We start from the raw sequence: 25,419 nt of genomic DNA, 5'->3' as shown, positions 1-25,419 counted from the left end.
ATAACCCCCCATGCTGATGTCGGTGACAATCTGTACTGAACCGCTTTTCGCCCGAAGCTTCGCGACCTATTTGAATCGACCTTGTACTACCTTTAGGCGCAGCTCTTAGGCGGCCGTTCCTGCGGCCAGCGTCGGCGTCCCTCGCAACCGAGCGAACGAGCACTGCGAAGGACGAAAGAGCGAACGCGGAGCGAGCGCGAGGAGGAAAACAGAGAGGAGGGTGCAGCGAAACCATATGGTGGAATGCGGAGGAAGGGGGCATGGCGAATAGCGCACGTCAGACATGGAAACAAAGCGCTGAATTAGTGGAGGTCTGTCTGTGGCGGCTGCTTTGAATCGCGCCCACGCGTCACCCAGGCGCTGCCTCTCGCGATTAGCGAGGTAGTCACGCCACATTTCGCTCCGATTGGAACGTCCCGCACGAGACAGACCGTCCGCGCCAGTCAATGTATCGCGAAACGAAAACAAGTAATTATAGCGCTGTGTTCAAATTTCGCATCGAGGAGCATGGTAATCGCCGGTGAATTTTTCTTCCCCTTCTCTTTCGCCGACGCAGGGCGGCAAGCCAGAGAAAAATGCTCCGACCGACCTCTACCCTACCCCATCGCCAAGTATGTTCCATTTGCCCGCCGTTTATTCATTAGCCCCATTGCTATTGCATTCAGTCTGGCTGCAGTAGAGTTTGGTATTTTCTCTACCACCTTTTTCCAGTCGATGGTGTTTGGGATGAAGTCCTTATGCATTTGTTCAGCTAATATTTTACACTATAGACTAGTACAGGCTATTACAAAATAAGTAAATGGCCACTCGGCCGCTGTGCCCAATAGGTGGCTGGCCTTGCTTTTTTTGCGATAGGGTGCACATATTGTCGGCATACCCGCCCAAGATAAAACAAATAAGCGTTGACGCCAAGCTTTAGAACGCCTATGTGAACGAGTTGGCAATGGTAAAAATATAGCCAACATGCTCAGCACTAGAGTCCAAAATGAACGGCCACAACAGAAAAGGGAACAAATGTTTATTTAGTATTTGCAACGAATGAGCGCCGTTGCGGTGACGTCCCGTTAAAAGAGCGCAGGTGGCAGAATATAGCACAATCATAGTTTATAAAGAACGACGATTTTCGGACATGGGATGGAGTAAAACATTTATAAAAACGCAATGAGAGGTTAATGTACGCTTCTGTCAGAAGCACTCAGTAGACAGGTAAAGACACTTTTTCAAATAAGCCTCTACGGAAGGAAAGGCAGTCATAACAAATCGCGAAGAATAAGCAATAGAGTGACACAGCCTGGCCACAATATGACAGTGACATATCACTTTTCCTCATTCCCGTGTTTAAAGCAGTCGTTGGACATTTCTTTATGAAGGGAGTTGCGGATAGATTTGATTGTGGGTGTTCGAAGCAGAACTGAAGTCAAGTGTTAGCCAAAGGCTATCTTGAAACGACTGTCTAAAGTCTCACGATAGCAAGAATAATCGAAAAGCGGTCTTGAGGGACGAACAGCGCACACACGATGAGGGACCATGACACTAAACACAAAGCACGTACTGAGGTTTAAGATCTGCAAGAGTTAAACCAGATGGCATGAGGAAATAAAAATGACAACTTAGAATTTCTCCAGCGGGAAAATAGTAGAGAAATGGCACCACTCAGAAGCTGTGCTCGCGCCTAAGCGCGCTAACACCTCTAGGAGAAGCAACGGCACCAGCGACCAAGGCAGCTTGCCGCACGCCGATTACTCGCTCGAAGGAGGCTAACTCCATAACGACGGGGCTGTCCGCGGTCTTCGTGGGGGTGTCCCAAATCTTGTTAATGCTGGCTCCAGCTTCGTTGGCACAGGGTTCAGCTTCGTTAGCGCTGAACCCAGCATTATCGTGTATCGCAGTGTGCCCAGCGCCGTTGGTGTCGTCTGCAACCGATCCAGCTGTTTCCAAACTTCCCGAAGCCTCGACGTTAGCCACGAAATCCGGCAGCGGCCGGCCCTTGGTCTCTGGCCAGGGGATCAGCACCACTGCCGCGACCAACATGACGACCGCGTAGAAGACGGCATCCCAGGTTGCGTTGCTAAACTGCAAATGCCACATCAATGTTCACGGGAACGTCAGAGAGTAGTGCTGTTACCGGACCATAAATGTACGATACAATAGCGAAGTGAAGAGCTGAGGTTCTTGCTCATATGCTGCATGTCTAAAGCACCAGGAAGTCAAGGCATTTACCTCCTTAGAAATGATGATGATGATGATGATGATGATGATGATTGCATTTTATTTGCGCTAGAGCATCTAAGGCCAAAGAGCGCCAGGAGATGCGTCTTGATTTAGCAAAATTATCAGTTTAAGACTGATTTAAAATAGAGGCTGTATAGAGGCCTACACGTAAGGTAGTTCTATAAATATTGGTGCATCAGTTCTAAAATAATTACTAAAAAAATATAAGGCTTTAAATGCATTCGCTACAGGCACACATGTTGAATTATTGTGGATAGTCCGAGTCCCTTGCTTTACAATTCTTGCTTACGCAAGAAGTGCGAGAGCTCAGACTTGTGCATACCTGTGAGGCACAATCAGACGGTTAGGATGGAATGAGATGATTTCTGGAAAGTTGTGCAAAATAATTAAGCACTCAAAATTAAGAAGTGAATCCTCTGATAAGAACATCGAGGGATTGGGGGGGGGGGATATGGATATGGTGCGAGTACAGTTACCTAAAATGAGCCACTCGCTCGAAGTTCAGGACATTGAATGAGGACATGGATGGTTACGTTCTCACCGCAGCGTGTGCAGTTCGTTGGGTCAGTTGCAGTCAAGAGGTATTTATGTGTGCTATAGGCGTGTCCAATTCTGAGTCGTGCCATGGTGACTTCAGTGGGAAAGATTGGGTTAACTGCGGTTTAAGCAGGTGCAGCTTATTTTCAGCTTCCTTGCCCCATTCAGCTTACCAATGATTACGGAGCGCCTTTCGTAACGCATGTTTCATGTCTACACCAGGTACCCAGCTTACATCATTTGTATCCCGATGAGCCGCTTGTCCTGCATTTTTGTCCGCCATCAGTGCCTGCGACCCCAGAGTGGCCTGGCACCCAGCATACGACAAGAGCAAGGATTAGTTTACGCGCTACATGAATGTGTCTAAGGAGCTTGTTTATTACAGGGTTTTGGCTTGCTTTGCCACCGGACAGAGCTGTGGCAACGCTTAACGATCAGAATTAATACCGTACGCTCCCGCTGTAAATATGCTGCTATGCTTATGCAAAGTTGTAGAGTTGGAGAAGTTTGGGTCATGGGCTGCACATGATACCGAAGTTGCAGACTTTGAAGCATCAGTGAAAATGCCATAAATCTATACTTGTCTTCAAGGGCCAAGAAATGTTGCTGGATGTGGGCACCCAAACAACTTCTTTTGTTAAGCTCTTTAAAGGGCAAGTCACAGGTGACTGGACATGGCTCCCAAGGTGGGATGAGTTCAGCGTAGTCACTTTCTTGCAGATCAGTAAAAACTATTGCGAGTTTTTCCGCAACAGATTTTACTGCTAACGAGAAAGGTGGAGCGTGTGAAGGCCAGTTTAAATACAACTGAATTGTGGACTGATTCTTTATGAGTGCTTTGCATGGATGTTTAGCGACATGGTTTTTATTGCATACGTGACTCCGAGATATGTACGCTGACAATCCAGCGGCCAATGATCAGATTCTGCATAGAGATTTTGGACAGGGCTCGTACGAAAGGCAAGAAGTACTAGGCGGATACCTAAGTGAAAGACAGGATGGAGTAGCTTAAGTGTTGTCTTTGGAGCTGACTGGTAAACAATATATCCATAGTCTATGCGTAACACAAGGCTTTTAAAAAGAGATAGGCGACAATACCTATCTTTTCCCCACGACTGGTGAGATAAAATCTTTAAAATATTCATAGTTTTAAGACATTTCAGCTTCAACTGTTTTATATGCTGCATGAAGGTTAGCTTAGTATCTAAGATTACACCCAAACATTTTTGTTTTTATATTTACCAGGCTTTTCCCATTCATCGTAATGCAAGGGTCAGAACATACCCCTTTTCGTCTGGAAAAGCGCACACGGGTAGTTTTTTCTGCAGTGAATCTGAACCCGTTTTCGTCTGCCTATTGGAAGAGCCGATTAACACTTAACTGTATCTGGTGCTCACATATAGACAGGTTGCAAGATTTAAAGCTGATTTGGATATCGTCCACATAGAGAGACTAACATATCATGGGAGGTATAACTGAGCAAAGAGTTAATTTTAAGTATAAAAAGTGTGCAACTTAGCACTACTCACTGTGGTACACCGTTTTCTTGAACAAAAGTGCGCGATAGTACACTGCCAATTCTTACGCGGAACATCCTTTCAGATATGCAATTTTGCAAAATGTTCAGCATGCTACCACAAATTCCATAGGACGTCAGGTCTTCCAGGGGTGCGATCGGAGATGCTTGTTCGGCGCGCTCGTTCGGTTACCGGCGCGCGCGATTGGCCTACTCCGCGCCGACGTAGCCAGCCGCGGGGTGCCGCCCCGTTTTTGGTGACGTCAAAATGACGACACGCTCCTGTCAATCATCCGCCCACCGAGCATTTCGTCCGAACGCGACGGGAGTTGAGAAGTTTGGAGCGATCATACGGCTTCGCATGACGCGTCTGGTGGATTAGATTGGATCCAACAGGCGGCCTTTTCGGCTGCGGAATGGCACGTTTGAATCCAATCCATAGTTTAATTCTAGAAAATGGCGCTTCCGTAGGAATCTTCGGTTGTTACGCTGGCGTTTCTAGAGGAAGGAGGAGAGCGGGTGGCGGTGCGAAACGCGTTTGAAGAAATGGCAGAAAGTGAATTCCGGCGTCGTTTTTGTTTCTCGAAACAAATAATTCGTTGGTTGTACAGAGAAATCTACAACATCATCGGTGCCAGCGAGCCACTGGGATGTTGTCGCTGCCTCTTGAAAAGTGCGCCACTCTTCCCGGCGTTTTTTTATGCGAAGCATATTACGAGGGCTCAACCCAGCTCCTCAGGCGCGGCGGTGACCATGAAATCACGTGACACCGTGACGTCACGACAGAGGAGAAGTGGCTTTGGCTCAACTCTTGCAAGACGGGCTGGGTGGGAATCGAACCAGGGTCTCCGGAGTGTGGGACGGAGACGCTACCACTGAGCCACGAGTACAACGCTTCAAAGCGGTACAAAAGCGCCTCTAGTGAATGCGGTGTTGCCTTAGAAACGCGCTGTTTCTAAGGCGTGCGTCTCTTGCTCAGGCGCACATTTCGTTGCCGCGCCGAACGCTGCTTTGCTCGACGCTCACCGCGTCCAATGCGGGGCGCGTAGTCGCTGCCCTGTAGCCCATTGTCTTACACCCCTTGGCGGGTCGACGGGAACGCTGTCGCGTTCCACTCTTGAAGGCGAAGAAGTAATGCATGAGTTGTTTCTTCGTCTAGCCGAACCAAATATAGCCAAGCAACAGCAGTTCACCAGGCTAAACAGTGGTTCAACAACTAAAATAAAGGCTAGTATGCTTCGCATCCTGGGCTTAACCTTACCTAAGCCACAGCCATTTTTTTTCTTTTTCCTTCTCGCTGTGCGCGACACCACCTAGGGACGACGCAAAGAACCTAATAGTTATAAATTGCAGTAGTCACACGTACTACTATTTGAAAACGTGTTTGGGCTTGAGAAGAAAAAATACATTTTTTTAGATAAAGATTTCATTCAATCGGAAGACGAGAAACATTTGGCTTTGTAGTATACTGTTTGCAAGCAGACGACAAACGACGGAGGTAAACTTCCGGGGAGGTGACCGCTTCCTGATTGGCTGCTCTCTCCGCCCCGCTGTCACAAATTTTGCATACTGCAACTTTGTGACGTTGCAGCAACTGAACAGAACGCGTATCGAACAAAATATCTCCGATCGCGCCCCAGAATACCGTATCGCCAGGCAGTATCATATGCCTTCTTAAGATCAAAGAATACAGATAGACAGTATGGGCTGTGTAAAAATGCATCACGTATATATGACTCAAGGAGAACAAGATTATCGGTTGTCGCTTGTAGACCTCGCTCTTCGGAAGCGAGATTGGTGAGGGTGCAATATACCATTATATTCCAAAAAGTAGACAAGGCGACGGTTAATCATTTTTTCAAATAGCTTAAGTAAACAGCTATTTAGTGCAATTGGTCTGTAACTGTTAACTAAGGAAGGGTCTTTGCCGTGTTTGAATATTGGCAGGACTATTGCCTCCTTCCAAGATGAAGGTATATGAGTAGTTGCAAAAATCTTATTGTAAGGACCTAAGATACAGTTTAGGATCGCACCAGGCAGATTGTTGATTATTTCAAATGTTATTGTGTCATAACCTGGAGTCAAGCTCCCACAAGAGCTTAGGGCAAGCTTGAGTTCATGGAATGTTAGTGGTTTGTTGTATCCTTCCGATGACAACTTGTTTGGACGCAGAGGAATATTTTCAGCTATTCTTCTATGGTGTAGGAACTTTTCGGAATAATTTTCTGAGCTTGATACCCTCTCAATGCGCTCACCAAGAGTGTTTGCTTGATCTTCTATTGTAACACCAGAGCTAGTGACGAGAAGAAAAGAATTTGGACGTTGTCCTTTTAGTTCACGTACCTTATTACATACTTCGGTAGCATCCGTGTACGAGTTAACTGAGGATACGTTACGTGTCCAGCTTTCTCTTTGGGATATTCGGCGGATACGGCGGCCATTTGCATTGCACCGCTTAAAATTTATCAGATTTTCTGTTTTGGGGTAGCGTGAAAAGCTGCTCCATGCTTAATTGTGGCGTTTCTTTGCAATTGCAGTTTTTGTTCCACCACTGTTTTGGATTAACTTTATCTGTGCAGGACTCAGGTATGCAGTTTTTAGCAGAACAGAGGATATGCTCAGTGATGTAGCTGGTCAGTTTCTCTACACCTAGGTGGTCCACACATTCCAGACACAGTTTACATACGTTTCTAAATTTCAACCAGTCTGCACTATGAAGTCTCACTTTTTGGGCTAAGCTCGCCCATCGTGCCATGTTTAGGAGTGTGGGGAAGTGATCGCTCCCATAAGGATTATCAATAACTCTCCACTCCAGGTATGGAAGAAGTGATGCTGACCCTATGGCTAAATCTATACATGAATACGTGTTGTGTGTAGAACTATAAAAAGTTGGCTCTGTCTGGTTAAACAGACAGGCTCTATATGAAAGAAGGAACTTTTTCTATTGCCCGTTCTCTCGCATCACATCTTGAGTCACCCCAGAATGTGTTGCGAGCATTAAAATCTCGGATTACTATATAGGGTTCACGAAGCTGGTCAATCAGCTTTTCAAATTCTGCTGTGTCAAACCGTTCATCAACACACACACACACACACAGGAGCTCTTGGTCACTGAGGTTTAGGAAGTCTCCTGATATAGCTCACCTGCTTGTGTTGAGTAAGCGGTGTGGAGAGATTGACACTTAAATGTGACCGATACTGGTGATTTCAACGAGCTTTTCTAGTTGATCTTTCTTGGTCAGTTCAAGGAGGAGGTCTCCGCTAGCCATCTTTGAGACTTTTTAACCAGGTCCAATTGTGTTTGCTAGGCATTTAGAAACTAGGAATGGTGACAGTTTTCTCAGTTGTGTTGGCTTCCCTATGAAGAACATGGTATTTTGGAAATGTACCTTCGCTTGGTTTTAAAAAGAACTGGAAAATTGCTTCGGTGCGACCTTTTTTCGGATGCCGATCTGAGAGTCGGAGAACGCTTCTGCCATTGGATGGTGTCAAAATTCGGCGGTGGTGGTAGCCACCCACCACCGCCGCCGAATTGGTGGCGTCTACAGGTTCCAAGAAACCTGCAGACGCCAGCTATACACCGCCACTATAACCTAATGTATATACCCAAGCTTGAATATATTACACACGGTTAACCCTTGCCGCCCGGAAATAAGAATAAGTGAGTAGAAGACAGGAAAGATTGAAAGTGAGAGAGAAAAAGATAGAGGAGGACGGGAAAAGGCGACTGCCGATTTCCTCCAGGTGGGTAAGTCTGAAGGTGCCGTCTATGTGAAGCCGAGGCCGAAGAGGTGTGTTGCCTCCGTCGGGGGGCCTTAAAGGTCCAAACACCCATCATCGGCTCAACCCCCAGGATCCCCCTTTCCCCAGACATGGCTGAGCCGCGCACGGCTACACGTGGGAGGATCCAACCCTCGTGTGCTCGGGTACGTGGTGTCGCAACACACCAAACGCCTGCTGACGCAGACGCCCCTGCGGGGTCACCCGGGAGAGCCTTAAGCTACTTCTTTACCAGCTGCCTTTCGGACTATACAGAATTTTAGAAAATTGTCTGCAGAATTTATGACAATTATGATCGTTGAACTGGATTGCTCGAAGAGGTGGACATGACTAGTACAATAAGTCCAACTGCAAATTTACTAATTAACAAACATTCAGTAATTAGGTTTGAAACTTAAAGTCACGTATTGGAATTTACTAATTGTAACGGGTAAGTTGGCAAGGCATGCGCACTTGAAACGAATTCTAAAAACGGCACCGGTATCGAGACATGCCGTGTCAAACTTGTGGTAAAAGTGCACTGTTCCACTTATTTTTTTTAACAAAAGCCGTTTTATGCACTGACGCACAAAAGTAACTGCATCCCCAATGTATTTCGTTGCAAATTTTGGGAATAAATATCTCGAAACGGGTGTCAGTCTGAGAATTCGTTCCAAGTGGATACGCCTAGCAAACTCGCCGGCTACAATTCCTCAATTGCAAGAAGTGTAGCAAAGTGATTAATTTAGCACATAATGAAATATTGGTCATTATTCAGTCAACTGCAATTTCTCAAGCAAGTAATGTCCGCCTCTTCGATTAATTCAACTCAAGAACTAGAATTGCACTATCTGCGAAAGGCAATGTTTAAAAAATATGTGTAGTCTAAAAAATCAGCCGGTACAATTCTCCCTAAAGCGTACTGTCTGTTGAAGTTAGGTGTTATTTGCACACGGTTATTGCCCACCGGCATTCACGAAAACCGGACTTTTAAAGAAAAGAACACCATTTCGTCCTATGTGTAAACGTTGGTAAAAATGAGGTGGTCCATGACAGACTTACGCGAAAAGTGAGTATCAGGATATAACTCTCAGCACACACATTTTAATGTAACTTTTTGTTTTAATGAAGACAAAATTTTAAGGTGAGCCCTATGGTTGCAGCACTCTGGTTCACACTTCGCCTTCACCACCTAGCATCTCGGTGAGAAATACAAGCCAGGCTGATGCGCACGCTATTAAAATACGGGAGTTCCGTTCGCTTCGCGAAACCCAAAGACGGAGTTTGCGCTTGTTTCCAGCATGGATAGTGAATGCTCTTCAATAAGGAACAACCTCAAAACACGAGCGAAGAGCGAAAATAGGCAACCGGCTTGCCCTATCCACGACCGCACAGATGCTCGTTCTTGCGAATGTCCTATGCGCGTATTACTCGCGGTCTTTGTCAAGCAGACGTGGCAGCAGTACAGCGTAACAGGCTTCAGATGAACTCGTCAACATCCCAGAAAAATAGGTTGTTGGGTGAGTTAGTAAACGAAGAATACGAAAAGACGAGCTGAAGGCCAAAGAAAGACAACAGAACCTTTTTTTCCTTTTTTTTGGAAGGCACAAACAAACAGTGAGCCATCGTCATGTCGTTTTTCCTGTCTTCCTACTATTTCGTGCTTGTCTTATTGTATACATTATCAAGATCGCCAAATTTCACGCTGCCACTGCAGTGTATAGCAAAATGTTTTCAATCCAAACACATTGAACAACTCCGTGCAATGAACTTACGGGGTGATTGATGTGCGGCTGGATGGCAGCTCCGACTCCGAACACTGTCTGGGCGAACCCGATGGCCAATGCACGGGCACCGGTGGGAAACATCTCGCTTAAGTAGATTATGTTGATGTTGATCACATTTCCGATGCACAGCCGACCCACAAGCATCATCAGCCTTTCGGCCAAGGCGTAAGCTGGACGAGAGACAAGACGGTAAGCGTTGACCGTCATGGTAAAGCAGCAGGCGGGGTACAGTTCATACAACAAATGCACAAATGAAAGATTGACCTAAGAAATCTAAATAGTACATACTCTATTTGTTGGTAACGCAGCCAAACCTGCAGGCCTTGCCACGGCGCCCGGTAATGTGCTCGAAATTGTAGCTCCGGTTATAAACTATTCGACTGCACGTTTGTCGTACGCCTATTTACGCGGGATATAATCTCATGACCTTAACGTAACCAAGCTCTTTCCTGATGTCTTTATTGCGTCATGATATCGACTTTATAGGTCACTTATCGTACCTCATGCAACGTCCAATTCTTTATTACATACGTAGCACGTTTTAATGCACGGTAGAGCATAATTGTTTCATGGTATTACGAGTAACTGAGTGCGTTACAATTCCAATAATAATTCGACTCATGATTTGCCTTATGTGTATGTTTATGTGTTATGTGTATGTTTTCCACCATTCGCTCACTCATACGTGCAGTCTCGAGTTCTAAGTTTTTGTAGCATCCCGTCACCTTCACGGCACCGGCGTCCATCATGAGAGCGTTTCCTCGCCCGTTCCTCCTCGGCGCACGCCGGTGACGTTTGCCAATGCTCTTAACGTTGCCGGCTCCCTATTCTTGAGGAGAAACCGGCAAGGAAACGCGGTCTGATGACGGACGCCGGTGCCGAGACAGTTAAGGGGCGTATGACGGCTGAGTGAATCCGGCCTTACTTGTGAAATGGAGCGCGATTGGCAAGAATGCGCCGTTCGTGTGCTGCAGGTTTGGTTGTGCCGCTGTCGCGGCGCCCGGGCGGCTGGTCATGTGGTACTTTTTCGTATTTCGCGGGCTTTCTTTCGAGCCCGGAATAAACTTGCCCAAAGATTCAGTCAGCTGGATCGCATGTTTTAAAGCGAAGCTTTCATGTCTCACTGATTCGTCCGTGAGCGCCGAACACGCACCGCAGGAAAGCGAACTTGCACATCTGCGTAGACCACTGCAGTTTACATTCGCAGTACCACGCGAGCGTCGACTGACTGGCCGGTCAGTGAATGACGGCGCGAAACGACGAGATCAGCAAGAGTAGCGCATGCTCACGAAGTTCACTGGAAGCGCAAGTTGCGTCGCGATTAACTGAGCTTCTCTGCTTATCGACGACAGCAAGTGCGCGTGAACACAGGCTCGTCTTAGTATCTGGAAAAAAATATCAAAGCCCCTTCCTAAATAAAGATGGTTGAACGCCACGCTACCCAAACGAACTGTATATATCTGCACTGCATTACGCCCGTCACGCAATCCATTTCCGGCCGTCACCATGGGCAGGCCGCGGGTGCAGCGCATGGCAGAAGAGGCTGCCATTCGCGAACGCAAGTGTAGAGTCGCCCGTGAAAGTGAGCGTGTAATCAATGGCTAAATTGTCTAAAATAAAGGCTATGCCACTTAACGAAATGCGTCTTCATCCAATTTCAACGTTCAAAAGATACAATCTTAAACATGCAATCAAACCGTATATGCATATCATCGGGTCGCTCAGCCTTTCTTGGGTTCGTTGCGTGGTCGTAGGCTTTGGACTGACTTTCAGTTTGCGTTGGGGGAAAGCTTCGCGTTCAGCGATCTTTCTTAAAGAAAGGGGCCTTGATTTTTCTTTTTTCAGGATATTGTCTACGACTCACTGACGTTTGCTCTGAATAGCGTATCGAAACACACGTTAAAGCGTGAAGCGAGGGAGCACCTTTTGGCAAGCAGGCATGGAGTAGATAAGCGACCATGGTGATAATTAAAAAGCAGATGGTGGAACCCTTGCGTGGTAGGTACAGCAAAATCAGATGGCTGGCGATTCCGCTCCCTGCCTCGATGACACCGCCCACGAGGAAATTCATGTATGGGTCCACTGGCAGCAGTCCCGTGTCCAGTGCCAGTTGGTACCGCACGAGAGCAGTGCAGAACCTGCGAGAAGCACTGACGTCGCAGTTGCAATGCGGATACGAGGGGGACATGTGTGTAGTGCGGCCACCAATTCCAATTAACTTGCGAAGGTGTGGTTCCGACCCTACTCCTCTGAGTGGGTTCATGTCTTGTGCGCTTACCTGCATTTTCGACACGGAGAGCAAGGGACACGCGGGCAATGACGACGCTTTTGGGCTATTTATGCATACATTAGTTAGGGCAGAACACGATCGCAGTGTAACTTGACAGTACTTTAGCCGTGAAGGGGGGTGGGAGGGGAGAAGGCAACGGAAGAAGATAGTTTCTCGGCTGAATCCCTGAAGGACACTTGTTTGCTTCTGTCCAATTGCGTGGTATTTGCATATTTGACAATCTTGGTGCATGATCGTTGGGACACCTTGTATAGTTCTTTCGACTAAGATAGCTCATGTTCGTTAGTACCCTACCGAAACCCTACGACGCCAAATGAGTGAATCAGCTCTTCAAGGCCCACAACGGCTTGTTGTAGTGCAATCCGGTAAAGTAAGCCCTTGACGGGGACAAACATAACGCAGGGGGGGGGGGGGGGGAGGCTGTCCTTCAGGAATTAATCCAGTCGAGAAACTTCGTCCGTCGCCTTCCCGTTCAGCGCACCATTGAAATTCGCAAGTTACTCAAGAGGCGATTTTGTTACCAGGTATATGAACAAATGAACTAATAAATATTGTTTGTTCACTCAAAGGTGTACCAGTGAACCGCAAAGATGTTTAATCTAGATAGTATGATTCGTTGACCTCTTAATTTATACAAAAATGCGATTCAGTGTTGTAGATCGATGGTATCTTTCATATAAGAATAAAACTGGCAGCAGCGTGCAAGCTGCTCTGCAATGAAACTGCGATGGGACCGTACCTGTCCCTTATGTACGTTAAGCGTGCAAAATGTGGATATCGCACTTGATTTTTTTTTCTTTGTGCTATCAGATAAAAGAACTTGTTGCACAGTAATCTAAATGAATAATTCTGTTCTAACGCTGTTCATCATACAAGATAAACCGTAAACAGAGGAATGTTAAGGAAACGCACGTTCGCCGGACATTTTTTTATGGATCACATCTAAGTTGATTTATTCGTCTGATTGTTCAAGGTTTTTTTTTTTCACCTCACAACTATATGTGGCGCTGAAGAAAAAAAATGGGGAAGGAAAGGCAAGAAGGTCAAACAGACGCCTTGCGATTTCCTACCCTACCCATGAGGAAGGGGGTTGACGAACGGAAAGGAGAAAAAAGAGCAATGAGAGCACGTCTCTCCCGAGCCTTTGAGGCTCTGGACACTTTCCAGGCAGTCGGAGCAGCTAAGCCCCATGAATAAAACTTCGGATAGCGACATTCATCCTCGCCAGGCCTCTCCTTGTCTCCTCACCTTCCCCTCGTCGCTCGCCCTCGCAATGTGCTCTTTCGCTCCGTGGCGCGCGTAGTCACCATTGAACACGCGTGTACCGCATTGGTGTAAATTAGGCTATTAACACCTTTCCGCTCGCACTTTTGTCTTGTACTAGGCGTTTATTGTGTGAACAGGTCTTGGCGCAGTATCTTGTGCCCGGTTTGGCGTACCAGAGGTGCAAGAATTTTCATTTTCTGCAGCAAAAGAACCGCGCGAGTGCACTGAAGCCGGCAAACAAACATGTAGAGTTTTGACGTAAAGAATAATTCACGCCCATGATATTGCAGAAAGAAATTTAGCTTGGTTATCTGTTTGAGTAGGTTCTATGTTAAGCAGCGCTGACAGTCATCAGAACGCCCTGGCCTCGTTCATAAATGTAGAGCGGTCATCACATTTTTTGGGGCCCTAGTTGACGTCATTAGTACTTTCTTCTCGTAGCAATTTTTTGTTAAGCAAGAGACGAAAGACATGATAAATTAACCAGCGCACGTGCTTATGGACTATAGCGTCTATTGTTGGGAGCTATAAGATAAAATTGACAGCGAATCCCGAGTTACAATTTATTGCGCACTAGAAACTACATCTCTTCCTCTTGATCTCAACTAAACTATAAAAAAAATTAAATTATGGGGTTTTACGTGCCAAAACCACTCTCTGATTATGAGGCACGCCGTAGTGGAGGACTCCGGAAATTTCGACCACCTGGGGTTCTTTAACGTGCACCTAAATCTAAGCACACGGGTGTTTTCGCATTTCGCCCCCATCGAAATGCGGCCGCCGTGGCCGGGATTCGATCCCGCGACCTCGTGCTCAGCAGCCCAACACCATAGCCACTGAGCAACCACGGCGGGTCAACTACACTATCAGCTAAACCCGTTTGCTCTCTCATTTGAACTGCCATCTTAACGTTTCACACTTTCCGCTCCACGGCCCGTTGCAGATTCCATATCCCCAAAGTTTCAGCCCCATGGGCTAGTCGTAATACGGGAACGCACCGATTGTATATTCTTCAAGGATATCTAGGATAACTCGCTTAACTTGATTGCGCCTACCATATGCATCTGTCTACCATATCTGTTTTCGCGAACAGGCCCAACGCCAATGGAGTCGCGATATAAGCGTAGGTCATCGGGAGACGCCGATGCCAAACGCAGCCATGCATGCCAGATCTGATGGCGACTTAAAGCAGTAGCGGCACAAAATTTTCGCGTCAGCTGTACTCCTTTAAGAGACTAACAAAGAATTAATGGCTCACCCACACCTACGTCAAAGTAAATAGGAGGTATAGCGGATATGCGTAATGGAATTCCGCACGGGCGAGAAAGAATAGATGAGTTCGGCATACTTACTGAAAGATTACGTTGGTCAGCGTAAATATGATCATCGTTCTTGAATTGCACAGGGCGAGGATTCCAGCGCAGGCTGTCGCTTTCCGATTCCCATGTTGCTGCAAAGCGAATGCACATAAGCCGCTGAATGAGTGCGAAATGATCTAGCGATCCCTTAATCTACACTACTTCGCCTGCTTATGTCATGTTAACACAACCAAAATATTTTAACGTTTTTGAACAAACAATGTACATTTTCCGTGTAAGCTCGAGTTTTCACGAGACGGATGTCATTTGCACACTCCGACTGTCGGCGAGACAGCAATGCAGCCCAGAAGTAAAAAACTTTTTGCTTTCTTTTTGCTTCGTTACTACTGACGATTCTCTGAAGTTCACCTTGCTTTTGAACATGCACTTCACTTCCAAAGATCCTGAATTTCAAGGTTTCGTAGCCAACAAAAGTCAGTTTGAATAATGAGCGATCTTCGTGTCACCAGAACTTTAGAAAAAGCCTCTAGGCTCCAACACCGCTGCATAGCACGCTCACAAATGCAGATGGTAATGGTTGCGCTAGCAGCATTTATTATTAGAAATAATAGCAAAAATTAACAATGGGCGTCAGCTGAAATTCAAAATGGTGCCATTATTAATGCAGTCGCATTACTTTGATACTCGTGGGGCGTATCTTTATAAGCGCTGCTTTCACAGCGATGAAATGTTAAAGTGCTTCTATTCTATGAAGAAGCGAAGAACGAAAACTGAGGACAACCATTTTCAGAGCTGTTAAAAAATATTGTGGGGTTTACGTGCCAAAATCACGATATGATTATGAGACACGCCGTAGTGGGGGACTCCGGGTTAATTTAGACCCCCTAGGGTTCTTTAACGTGCACTCAATGCAGGCACGTACCCAGGGGGGGGGGGGGCCGGGGGGGCCCGGGCCCCCCCCGAAATCAAGTGGCATATCCCCCCCCCCCTTCCCCACCTACGCCACCACTCCTCACACATTCCTAAAGCGCCACCAGATCAATATTGAGACTTGACAGCTGTTCATCGGTCAGCATTATGCTGCCTTTTTCACTCCTTTTAGACGGCGGTAGTTATCGGCACCTCTTGTAATGTGAAGGACAGGTTTCTCATAGATTCGGTACCCGCGCGATTAACTCGCGATGCGTTCAGTTGTCACCATCTATTCAACCATCACGCGCATAGCTGTTGCTTTTGTTAGTTCAACCTTCTTTGTTTAGGCTGATCCTGGGACCAGGAGAGGGATGCGGCTGTTCCTCAGCTGATCTGTACTCTCATGGAACGAGTTGCGGCCGCAGAAAACGCCAATTGCGTTTAACTTTTCCCTTTGCTTCATTATTTTCTTGAGTTACGGCTCGCCGCGACGCTGACAGATGCCCGGAACCATATACACGTGATATGGACTAGATAAGGTGGGAAATAAAATAATGTGAAAGAGCGTCCATCATGAAACCCTGAAATAACCCTTCAACCCATAAGCAAGATGACTGCCGCCCGTTACCTCGTCTATTTTTCCCTAACTGTATAGCACTTTTCGTGCAAAATTGGCAACTGGAAACAAAAATCGCAAGGAGTTGAGAAATTAAGCGATATACTAAGGGAACGAGCCAAGGCAACAACCAAACTGCAAGCAAAAGCGAACAATAAAAAAGTTAAGCGTTGTTTATGAGACTATTTATGGATCAACATCTTTTTATTGAAAAAGGAAGTAGAGAAAACGCCGCCGGAAGTGGAGAACAATCACTTGTTTTGAATGACGCTTCTACAGTTATCGGTCGAACCGCCTCACGTAGCCAATTCTCTGCTGTGCTTATGTGGGTGTTTTTCTAACCTTTCGCGGTGAGCGCAGTACGTGTAGAATCACAGAGTCCTGCGCTCTGCGCGGTTGTATGGGACTGGCGGCCGCACAGCGTTACGCAATTCGCGGAACTGTCAAAACTGATCAACAAGGCGAAAATAACTGATATTCGAAACTATAACATGAGAAACACTGAAGAAGCCGTAAAAAATGAACGCAGCTTGAAATCAGTAAAAAAGAAACCTGGCATTGGACAAACCATGATGTATGTACTAAAAGTTAAAAAGGGGAATATCATCCGCAATCTCGAAGATATAGTAAAAGCAGCGGAAAAATTCTAAGCTGACCTGCATACAGTACCAAGAGGAGTCACGATAGCTCACTTAGAAACAGTAATGAACAGGATACAGAAACTCCCATTTGACAGAAACCACATTTGAAACCCACAGAAACCCAGAAACCCACATTTGACAGCTTCTCCAGAGTATAAACACCTGGCATGTATAAACACCTGGCATTTCCCTGGCATAGCGAATCTTGTTACACAAAGATGCTTGAGGTCTGCCTCAAAATTACGATGCCGCATTCCCTCCCTAAATTTCAATTTATACTGGTCGGGTTTGGTTCTCTCTCCCCTTTGTTCCTTTTGTGAGAAAGAGGAGACGATACAGCACTTTCTTCTATCTTGCCGCCGCTTTGCTGCGTTAAGAAAAAGATTGTTGGAGATACCTTTTCGAAGAATTGGCCTGGACTTGACAGAACCTGCAATTATTTTGTTCGGGGCGTCCACTTTGGGATTCAGCCACAGGGCTTCATGCTTCGCTGTCCAAACATTCCTTACAGAATCTAAACGAATGCCCTGCTAAATTATATTTTTTTTATAACTCCTAAATTAATTATTCCTCATTCAACAGCACCTTCCTGATTTTATTTTAGCCGCTAATTCAACCCTATTCAATGCTATTCGCATAGATATTAGGAAATTTATGCTCTATATTATTTTGGAATAATCCACCCATTTCTTGGCCAATCCCCCATCGTGGGTATGAGCCACACGTGCCACAGGCTACAACAACAACAACAACAACAAAGGAACAAGAGATCAGGATCGCCAGTCGTCCACTAGAGACTGAAGGAGCACGTTTACCTAGGCCAATTAATTACAGGCAACCCTGATCATGAGAAGGAAATTCACAGAAGAATAAAAATAGGTTGGATCGCATACGGCAGATATTGCCAGCTCCTGACTGGAAGCTTACCATTATTATTGAAAAGTAAAGTGTGCAATCAGTGCATTTTGCCAGTGCTGACATATGGGGCAGAGACTTGAGAGCAAGTTAAGGACCGCGCAAGGAGCGATCGAACGGAGATTGCTAGGCATAACTTTAGGAGAAAGAAAGAGCGGTTTGGATCAGAGAGCGAGCGGGTTTAGACGATATTCTAATTGACATCAAGAGGAAAAAATGTAGCTGGGCAGGTCATGTAATGCGCCGGTTAGATAACCGTTGGACCATTAGGGTTACAGAATGGTTACGAAGAGAACGAAAGGCAATCGAGGACGACAAAAGACTAGACGGAGCGATGAAATTAGAAAATTCGCGGGCGCTAGATGGAATCGGTTGGCGCAGGACAGGGGTAATTGCAGGGAGAGGCCTTCGTCCTGCAGTGGACATAAAACAGGCTGATGATGATGATGATGGCGATGATGATGATGATGATGATGATGATGATGATGGAGGTGGTGGGCCCCCCCCGAAAAAAAATCCGGGGTACGTGCCTGACTCAATGCATGGTAAAAAGGCGCTTTTGCATTTCTACCCCCATCGAAATGCGGCCGCCACGGTCGATCGAAGTTTTTTTCTGTATGATTTAACATGTGTACATGTCAGTAAAATGTGCATAACTGTTAGCAGTTCTTGCCACTTCTCGCATGTTGGTGGGTCTTCTTTTCTAAGCAAAAAAAAATTGTCGGGTGTACGCGCCCAATACTTAGTCGGCATCAAGCTACTTCCATAAAGCGTTCGTGGTGATTGCATGAGTTCCACTCGTCTAGTACAGGTTTAGTAAGATGTACCTCTTTTCCACAATATTGCCATTTGTGTTGCCATTTTGCCATTAAGGCCTTACGAATCGCTCGAATACTATGTCCGTATGGAAGTATTGCGTTACATGCCTTTGTACGCTGTCATGAATGCGGATCTATCGGCCGCTTCATTACCCGGTATTCCAACATGGCTAGCGATCCAGCAGAAACCAATAGATCACCCGTATTTGTTTGAAGTTATGTGTAAAATATCACCCAGCAGAGGTTCACACTCAAATTTCAGATGGAGAGCCTTCGGTACATTTAAGGAATCGGTGTATATGACAGCAGTTTTGTCCTTGTCAGTGGCAATTTTTTTAACTACAGTCCATATAGCATAAACTTCAATGAAAACACAGCCATGCTGTGGCAAACGAATACATTTATCCCAATTTTTCGTTACGGCCCCCACACCCACATGTTTTGGTGTTTTAGACCAATCTGTAGAATTCTGTTTTTACATTCGTTCTGAAGAGTGCGGAAATCTTGTATGATGTGTTCTTGAGGGGCGTCTCTTTTCTTTATATGTATCCTTGTCCAATCACACTGCTTTATAAAGTCGCACACCTGGGACAATTGTGGCTCTTCAGCAACCTGGAGGACATCATGAAGAATATCACAATCTCGACAGTATTGCTCCTATCTCAAGATAAGCGGCCTAATCATGTTTGGTATATTTGTATAGTGCAAGTATGAGTTCCCTTGTGTCACGATGTTGTAGCATGTGTTGGGGTGGTGACTGAATTTTGAGTACGTAGGAAAAAGGGAGTACGCCCTGCGCTGCTGTAAGGGAGACTCAATGCAGTCAACGTATAGACTTTGTACAGGTGATGTTCTGTAAGCACCACTTGCCAGTCGCAGTCTGAGATTATATACCGGATGAAGTCGTCAAATGCGAGACTTTCTGGTTGAGCCATAACCTATACAACCGTAGTCTAGACGAATACACACAACAGGCTGGTAATTTATGTAAGAAACACGTTTGATCAGAACCCCAGTGCTTATGAGACGACACGTTGAGGACATTCAACGTCTTAATTGCCGTAATTTATGTTGTTTATGTGGGATAGGAAGTTTAGTTTTGTGTCAAAGGTCACTCCTAAATATTTATAATCTTGTTCGGCTGGCAGTGTAGAGTTCTCCAATTTCAGGACTGGGTAGCAGTGTAGCTTTCGTTTCTGATAGAATACAGTAGCTTTTCTGAGCCGAGAAGCGCAAGCCATTTTCGATAGCATTGCGCAAGGTTATTTATCGCGATTGGAAGCTGCCTCTCAGTTTAACCAACTTGAAGCGCGGCAACCCACTAGCAGTTCGTCGAGGCATACAGAGTGCATAACGGACGACGGTGTAACCTTATTAACAGAGTTTGTACTTATGAAGAGTGTCGTGCTTAGAACACAGCCTTGCGGAACTCCATTTCCTTCTGTAAATATATGTGACGGTACTGTGCCGGGACGCGCCTGAAATGTTCCATCAGAAATGAAATCAGCTAGGCATTTCAGCTTTTTATCGCAGATCCTGAGGTCAGCTAGACCTCTTAAAATTCCACATGTCCACGTGATGTCATAGGCTTTTTATAAATCAAAGAAAACTGCAAGACAATGTTGCCTGTGTAAAAATGCATATCGAATTTCATATTCTAGTCGGAGAAGATGGTGAGTGGTTGAGCAACGCTTTTTATATGCGCGATGGTGAGGGTACATTAGGTTTCTTGACTCAAATAAATGAGAGCCTTATACTAATAATGCTTTCGTATGATTTTCACAAATATCTCGTCAGGGCAATGGCTCTGTAGCTGCTTGCGGATGTTGGAGATTTACCAGCTTTTAAGAAATGAAACTATTGCTTTCTTCCATTCTTTCGGCATTATTCCAGATTCTCGTACCCTATAGAAAAATTCCAGAACCTCTACGGATGTTTGTGATAGGTGAGCCAGCATGGAGTAGTGAGTGCGGTCGTGACCTACTGTTTTAGAGCGGAGCTCTTGGGCACCTGTTCCTGCGGCCAGCGTAGGCGTAACCGAACGAATGAGCACAGCGAAAGATGAAAGCGAACGCGGAGCGCAGCGCTGAATGAAAGACGCGAGGAGAAAAGCGGTGGAGGAGGGTGCAGCGGAACCATGAGGCAGAAAGGGGAGGAGGAAGGTATGGCGAAAGCGTGAGATGGAAAGCGTAGTGCGGAGACGATGGCTACGGGATGGCGCCAAAGTAGCGTGCCTCGTCTGGGAGGTCCGGCGGCGATAGCGGCGGTGGCTGCTGCTGCTGCTGCTGTGAATCGCGCCCACGCGACGGCCACGCGCTAGCTCTCGCGTCCTCCAGATTAGCGAGACAGTCGCGCCACACTTCGCTTTGTTTGCAATGCACGTCATGAGACAGATTGTCCGCGCCAGCCCGTAAATCTCGAAATAAAAAAAAATGTACAGAGCTGCGCTAAAATTTCGGATCAGATAGTATCGCAATCGCCTATTTTTTTTACCTGCACAGAGCAAACGCGGAGCAGTGTAAGCGGGATATATAATTCATTCGAATCGTCAGTAGTAGGCAGCTTTTTCTCAGCATGCTGTCTATTGTTTGAAAATTCTTTTGAACAGTTTACTGAGCTGGATACAATATAAAAGTGTTCGCAAAGTATGTGAGCCTGTTGTGTTTGTGTGCCTGGGCTTTCGCAAGTTCCGCTAAACTTCACCTGTCCCCGAATTCGTTTTGATGTGACTGAACTGTTTATTGATGATATCCATTTCTTCCCCAGCGATTTTTCCGCCTGCCTTCGAATAAATCATGGCTTGGCTTTGGCCTGTTTAAAGCAGAGGAGCTTGGTATAGGTCGGGTTTCTGCGCAAGATTATCCAGGTCCTATCTTGTTGTTTTTTAGCTTTTGTTGACTCACGTGTCCACCAGAGATTAAGATTTTTGCGCAAAAGGCTGGATGCTTGATGTATTACTTTTACAGCCGCTGAAATTAAAACCGTAGTGAACTTTAGAATTACGACAGCGATTAGCTCACTTGAAAAGTCTTCGAGTTTTGCATGTTTTATAGAAAGAGGCAAATCATCAAGATGTACGTGTCATGCAGCGCCGCGGTTTGAAATTTATAATGGGTAGTGATGATGCGGGTTTGATGATCGCAGGCAAATGATCGGTGCCATATGGGGTGTCCAGAACTTCCCATTCATCAGTAAAAACACATGGTGAGCAAAAAGTCCAGGCAATTAAAATTGTGTTAAGTAAGAGAAGTAGGTTGGCGCACCTGAGTTTAAAAGATAAATATTAGATAAAATATTCAATAAGCTACGCTCATTGGTCAGTTATATATCTGCCCCAAAGTGCACAATGGACATTAAAATCTTCCACTAAAAGAAGAGGCTCGGGCAACCATTTATTAAATTTTCCAATTCTGCAAGTGTAACGTGGTTATGAGGCGAAATGTAAATATACCAGATGGTGACAGTTTTATACGACAAAACAGCGACGGCTACGGTCTCAAAAGTAGTGTTCAAGTGGTCACTACGGGTAGGAGTACCGCCTGGTACAAGTGTAGCGACTCCTGACAAATGGCCGGAATGTCCCCGGCCCTTCACACTGCAGTAATACCTTTGAGCAATTGACTATCTTTAGGGCCTAGATTTGTTTCTTGTAGGCAATATGCTACAGGTGAGAAGTTTACTATGTCACCTAAATTGTGAATCAGGCCTCTGCATTTCCAATATATGCTAAAAGACAGTGATGGAATTGAGAATGTTAATTTATATGTAGAAGCTCAGAAGTTGTACGTGACATGTGCTAAAGGAGTTTTACTATTTGCAAGAGCGTAACTGTTCAGGTTACCAGTCCCTCTTGAAACGCAGTTACAAAAAGTTTGGCCTTACTGAGCTCCAGGGAGCGCGGATCTTTTTGCGTCGATGAGGCCGCGGTTTAAGGGTCAACCTCTAGCACCTTCTCCGAGGCGCTGGATCATCGAGAGCGAGGCGCCAAGACGTGCGTCTCGGGCAGTGGAGTTGTGGAGTTCAGTTCAGCTTCGGGCCCTACCACTGTCTGCCGGCCCGTCTTCGATGATGTAGCAGCACTGGCTGCTGCCACAAGAGGGCACATGGAGTTTCTACAGGAACGCCGTGCGTGGACTCTGTAGACCCCTCAAACCGATATGGTACTGCCACCTACCACGCCGCACCGGCACAGCTTAATTGAGGTAAGGGCTCTAACCTCTTCCTCACTTCATGGAATGATTTTTTTTGTTTTAAAGTGATGGCAATGATTTCTTTTTCTCTCTTCCAGCAAGGGAAGCTCCATGAGTAAGCTGGATGGTCTCCCTTGCAATTGACACATTGTGCGGGAGCATTACTTCGCGCATGTTTATTTCATTCTACGAAACTTTTGGTTCATGCCCGAACCTCTGGCACTTCAAGCAAGGCATCGGGTTCGGTATGTAAGGCCTGACGTTGATCTTCAAATATCCTGCGTCAAGTGAACTGGCGACAGCACTGGTACCAAATGTGAGTCACGTGTTTCGTGGAGATGCGTTCGGCATTTCGCCGGAGTGTTATTCTTTGTACCTTAATTACATTTTCCTCTTGGAATCCTTTAAAGAGACCTTCGTCACTAAGGTTCAAGAAATCTTATATTACTCCCCTGCTTGTGTTGGGTAATCGATGTGCAGAGATTGTCATGTTAATGTCACCGATACTGGTGAGTTAAGCGAGCTTTTCAACTTGTTATATCTGTCACGGACGATATCGAGGTCTCCGCTTGTCATCTTTAAGGCTTTGTAACCAGATCCAATCGAGTTTGCAAGGAGTTTAGATACTTGGAAAGGTGATAATTTACTTAAAGCTGTGTTGTCTTCAATGTGAGGGGCATGTTACTTTGGGAACGTGTTTTCGTGTTGTTTAAAAAATAACCGAAAAGTTGCTTCGCTGGCCCTCTTTTCAGTGGGCGTACCAAAGTATACCTGCACACGCCAGCCATGCATCGCCGTTGTAACTTCACATATTCATATACCCAAGACTGGATATATTACACTAGGTTAACACTTGCCGACCAGAAAATCAGAAGTAAATGGAAGGGATTACAAGACAGGAAAGATTGAAAGTGAGAGAAATACGAAGGTTGAAGAGCAGGACAGGAAAAGGTGACTGCCGATTTTCTCCAGGTGGGCCAGTCCGCAGGCGCCCTTTATGTGAAGCAGAGGTCAAATGTGTGTTGCTTCCACCGGGGGACCTTAAAGGTGCGAACTGCATCGGCTAAACCCCCAGGATTCCAGTTTCTGCAGACGCAGCTAAGCCGCGCACGGCTACACGCGAGAGGGTGCAACTCTCACGTTCTCGGGTGCGTGGTGTCGCAACCCACCAAACACCTGCTCACGCAGACGCCCCTGCGGGGTTAAATAAGACGAAGTTAGTAATGTTGGCCATACCTCCTTGTACTGATTCTTCAGCTTAGCGAGGTCTTCGTCTTCAATATGTTTGATGTTATTTATCTTGGCGATCTTCCTGATGGCTTCTTCGGCCTCCTTGTACTTTCCAACTGTCAAGAGCCACTTGGGAGACTCCACTATGTACCTGATAGAAGTTGTGGAGGAGGAGGTGGAGGAGGAGTAGGAGGTACGAACGATGAATATAAACAACGACACGCTGTAACAGTGGCATTCCGGTTGAAGGGAATAAATATTAGGGTTCATTCGCACTACGAACTGTTTAACGGTATACACAGTTAGCGAATGACGCCAACGACGGTAAACACGTTTTTCGCCCATCATAAAGGGCGCGCATGCCATTGACATAGGTGAGCATTTCTTTGCCTCTTCGTCGCATACCATGAGGTCATGAGCTTGTGCTTGCTCTTACGGAGAAAGTGTGGACAATTACAAAAGTTTAAAATAAAATGCAATTGCACACATGTGTATTGTAACAACATTTAATGGAAATTGAAAGCTTCCGTTAACGTATATTCCAACAAGTACGTCGGATCTGTCGTAAGTTTCTTTTTCATGCACCAGATATGTGGAATCAACATTTGCACATTAACTTTCTTTCCGTCAGCGCGAAGCTTCTTGTAGTGAAGAGATGATGATTGACTTGTCGTTGCCACCGCCTTGCACAAAAGCCAGGTCAAGAGTCAATAGCGTGGTTATTTAAAACGTTTTAACATCTGAACTGCTGATAACGTACCAGTGGCCTCTTTTGGGTATGCTTTTAATGCATATTCCTTCCAGAGGCAAATTTATGGCGTTATTTTTTTTTTTGCTTCAGTACATTTACGGCAGACTTAAAACATTGCGTCTTCAGAACAAGAACAAAGTTAGATTTCTAGAGATAACAAAAGTGACCGAAATTACAGACCATACTTCAATAAAGCTGTTAGACACTGAAATTAACATTTCGGTTGTTTTGCAGTAATGTTCGTGGAAAACAGCTCGAACTGCACGCTCTACGAAATATGAGCTCGCATGAAGCACAGCTAAATAGGAGAGACTTGGGTCCAGTGGCACCGCCACGGAACACCCAAAAGTCGATACTTCAGCACTGTTCTCGAACATTTCGCACTTAATGAAAGACTGCTTCTCAAGTTCTGCCATAAAATACAACGCGTGGGCGGCAAGTTTAGAATGTGAGGGCGCGCATGCGCGCGTTCTGCGCCCGTGCGCATGCGACTGCGACCTAAGATTAGCTACTAAATTTTGCACGAACGCCTGAAGAAAATATGTACTAGCCATCCTCATGACACGACCCCACGTCTTTCAGAATTCGTCAAAAAATTTCCGAGATACAAAGTTTGCGAAAAACTACCTATAGGGGATCG

General features: G+C 45.8%; 1 protein-coding gene across 1 annotated transcript in view; it reads right to left on the bottom strand.

Annotated features, from left to right (window-relative positions):
* Nucleotides 1–1,001: 1,001 nt before the first annotated feature.
* LOC135902634 (solute carrier family 22 member 6-B-like) overlaps nucleotides 1,002–25,419 on the bottom strand; it is a 67,282-nt gene continuing 42,864 nt past the window's right edge. The window contains exons 6-10 of the mRNA XM_065432827.2: nucleotides 24,035–24,179; nucleotides 14,740–14,837; nucleotides 11,755–11,969; nucleotides 9,820–10,001; nucleotides 1,002–2,073 (exon numbers count right to left, since the gene is read on the bottom strand). Coding sequence (XP_065288899.1) covers nucleotides 1,654–2,073; nucleotides 9,820–10,001; nucleotides 11,755–11,969; nucleotides 14,740–14,837; nucleotides 24,035–24,179 — 1,060 coding nt within the window. The 3' untranslated portion in view covers nucleotides 1,002–1,653. The remainder of the gene's footprint in view (nucleotides 2,074–9,819; nucleotides 10,002–11,754; nucleotides 11,970–14,739; nucleotides 14,838–24,034; nucleotides 24,180–25,419) is intronic.

Source organism: Dermacentor albipictus, chromosome 1 (assembly GCF_038994185.2).
Source record: "Dermacentor albipictus isolate Rhodes 1998 colony chromosome 1, USDA_Dalb.pri_finalv2, whole genome shotgun sequence".
Taxonomy (NCBI): Eukaryota; Metazoa; Arthropoda; class Arachnida; order Ixodida; family Ixodidae; genus Dermacentor; species Dermacentor albipictus.
Note: the sequence above shows the minus strand (reverse complement) of the source record. Positions and strands in the feature narration are given on the sequence as shown.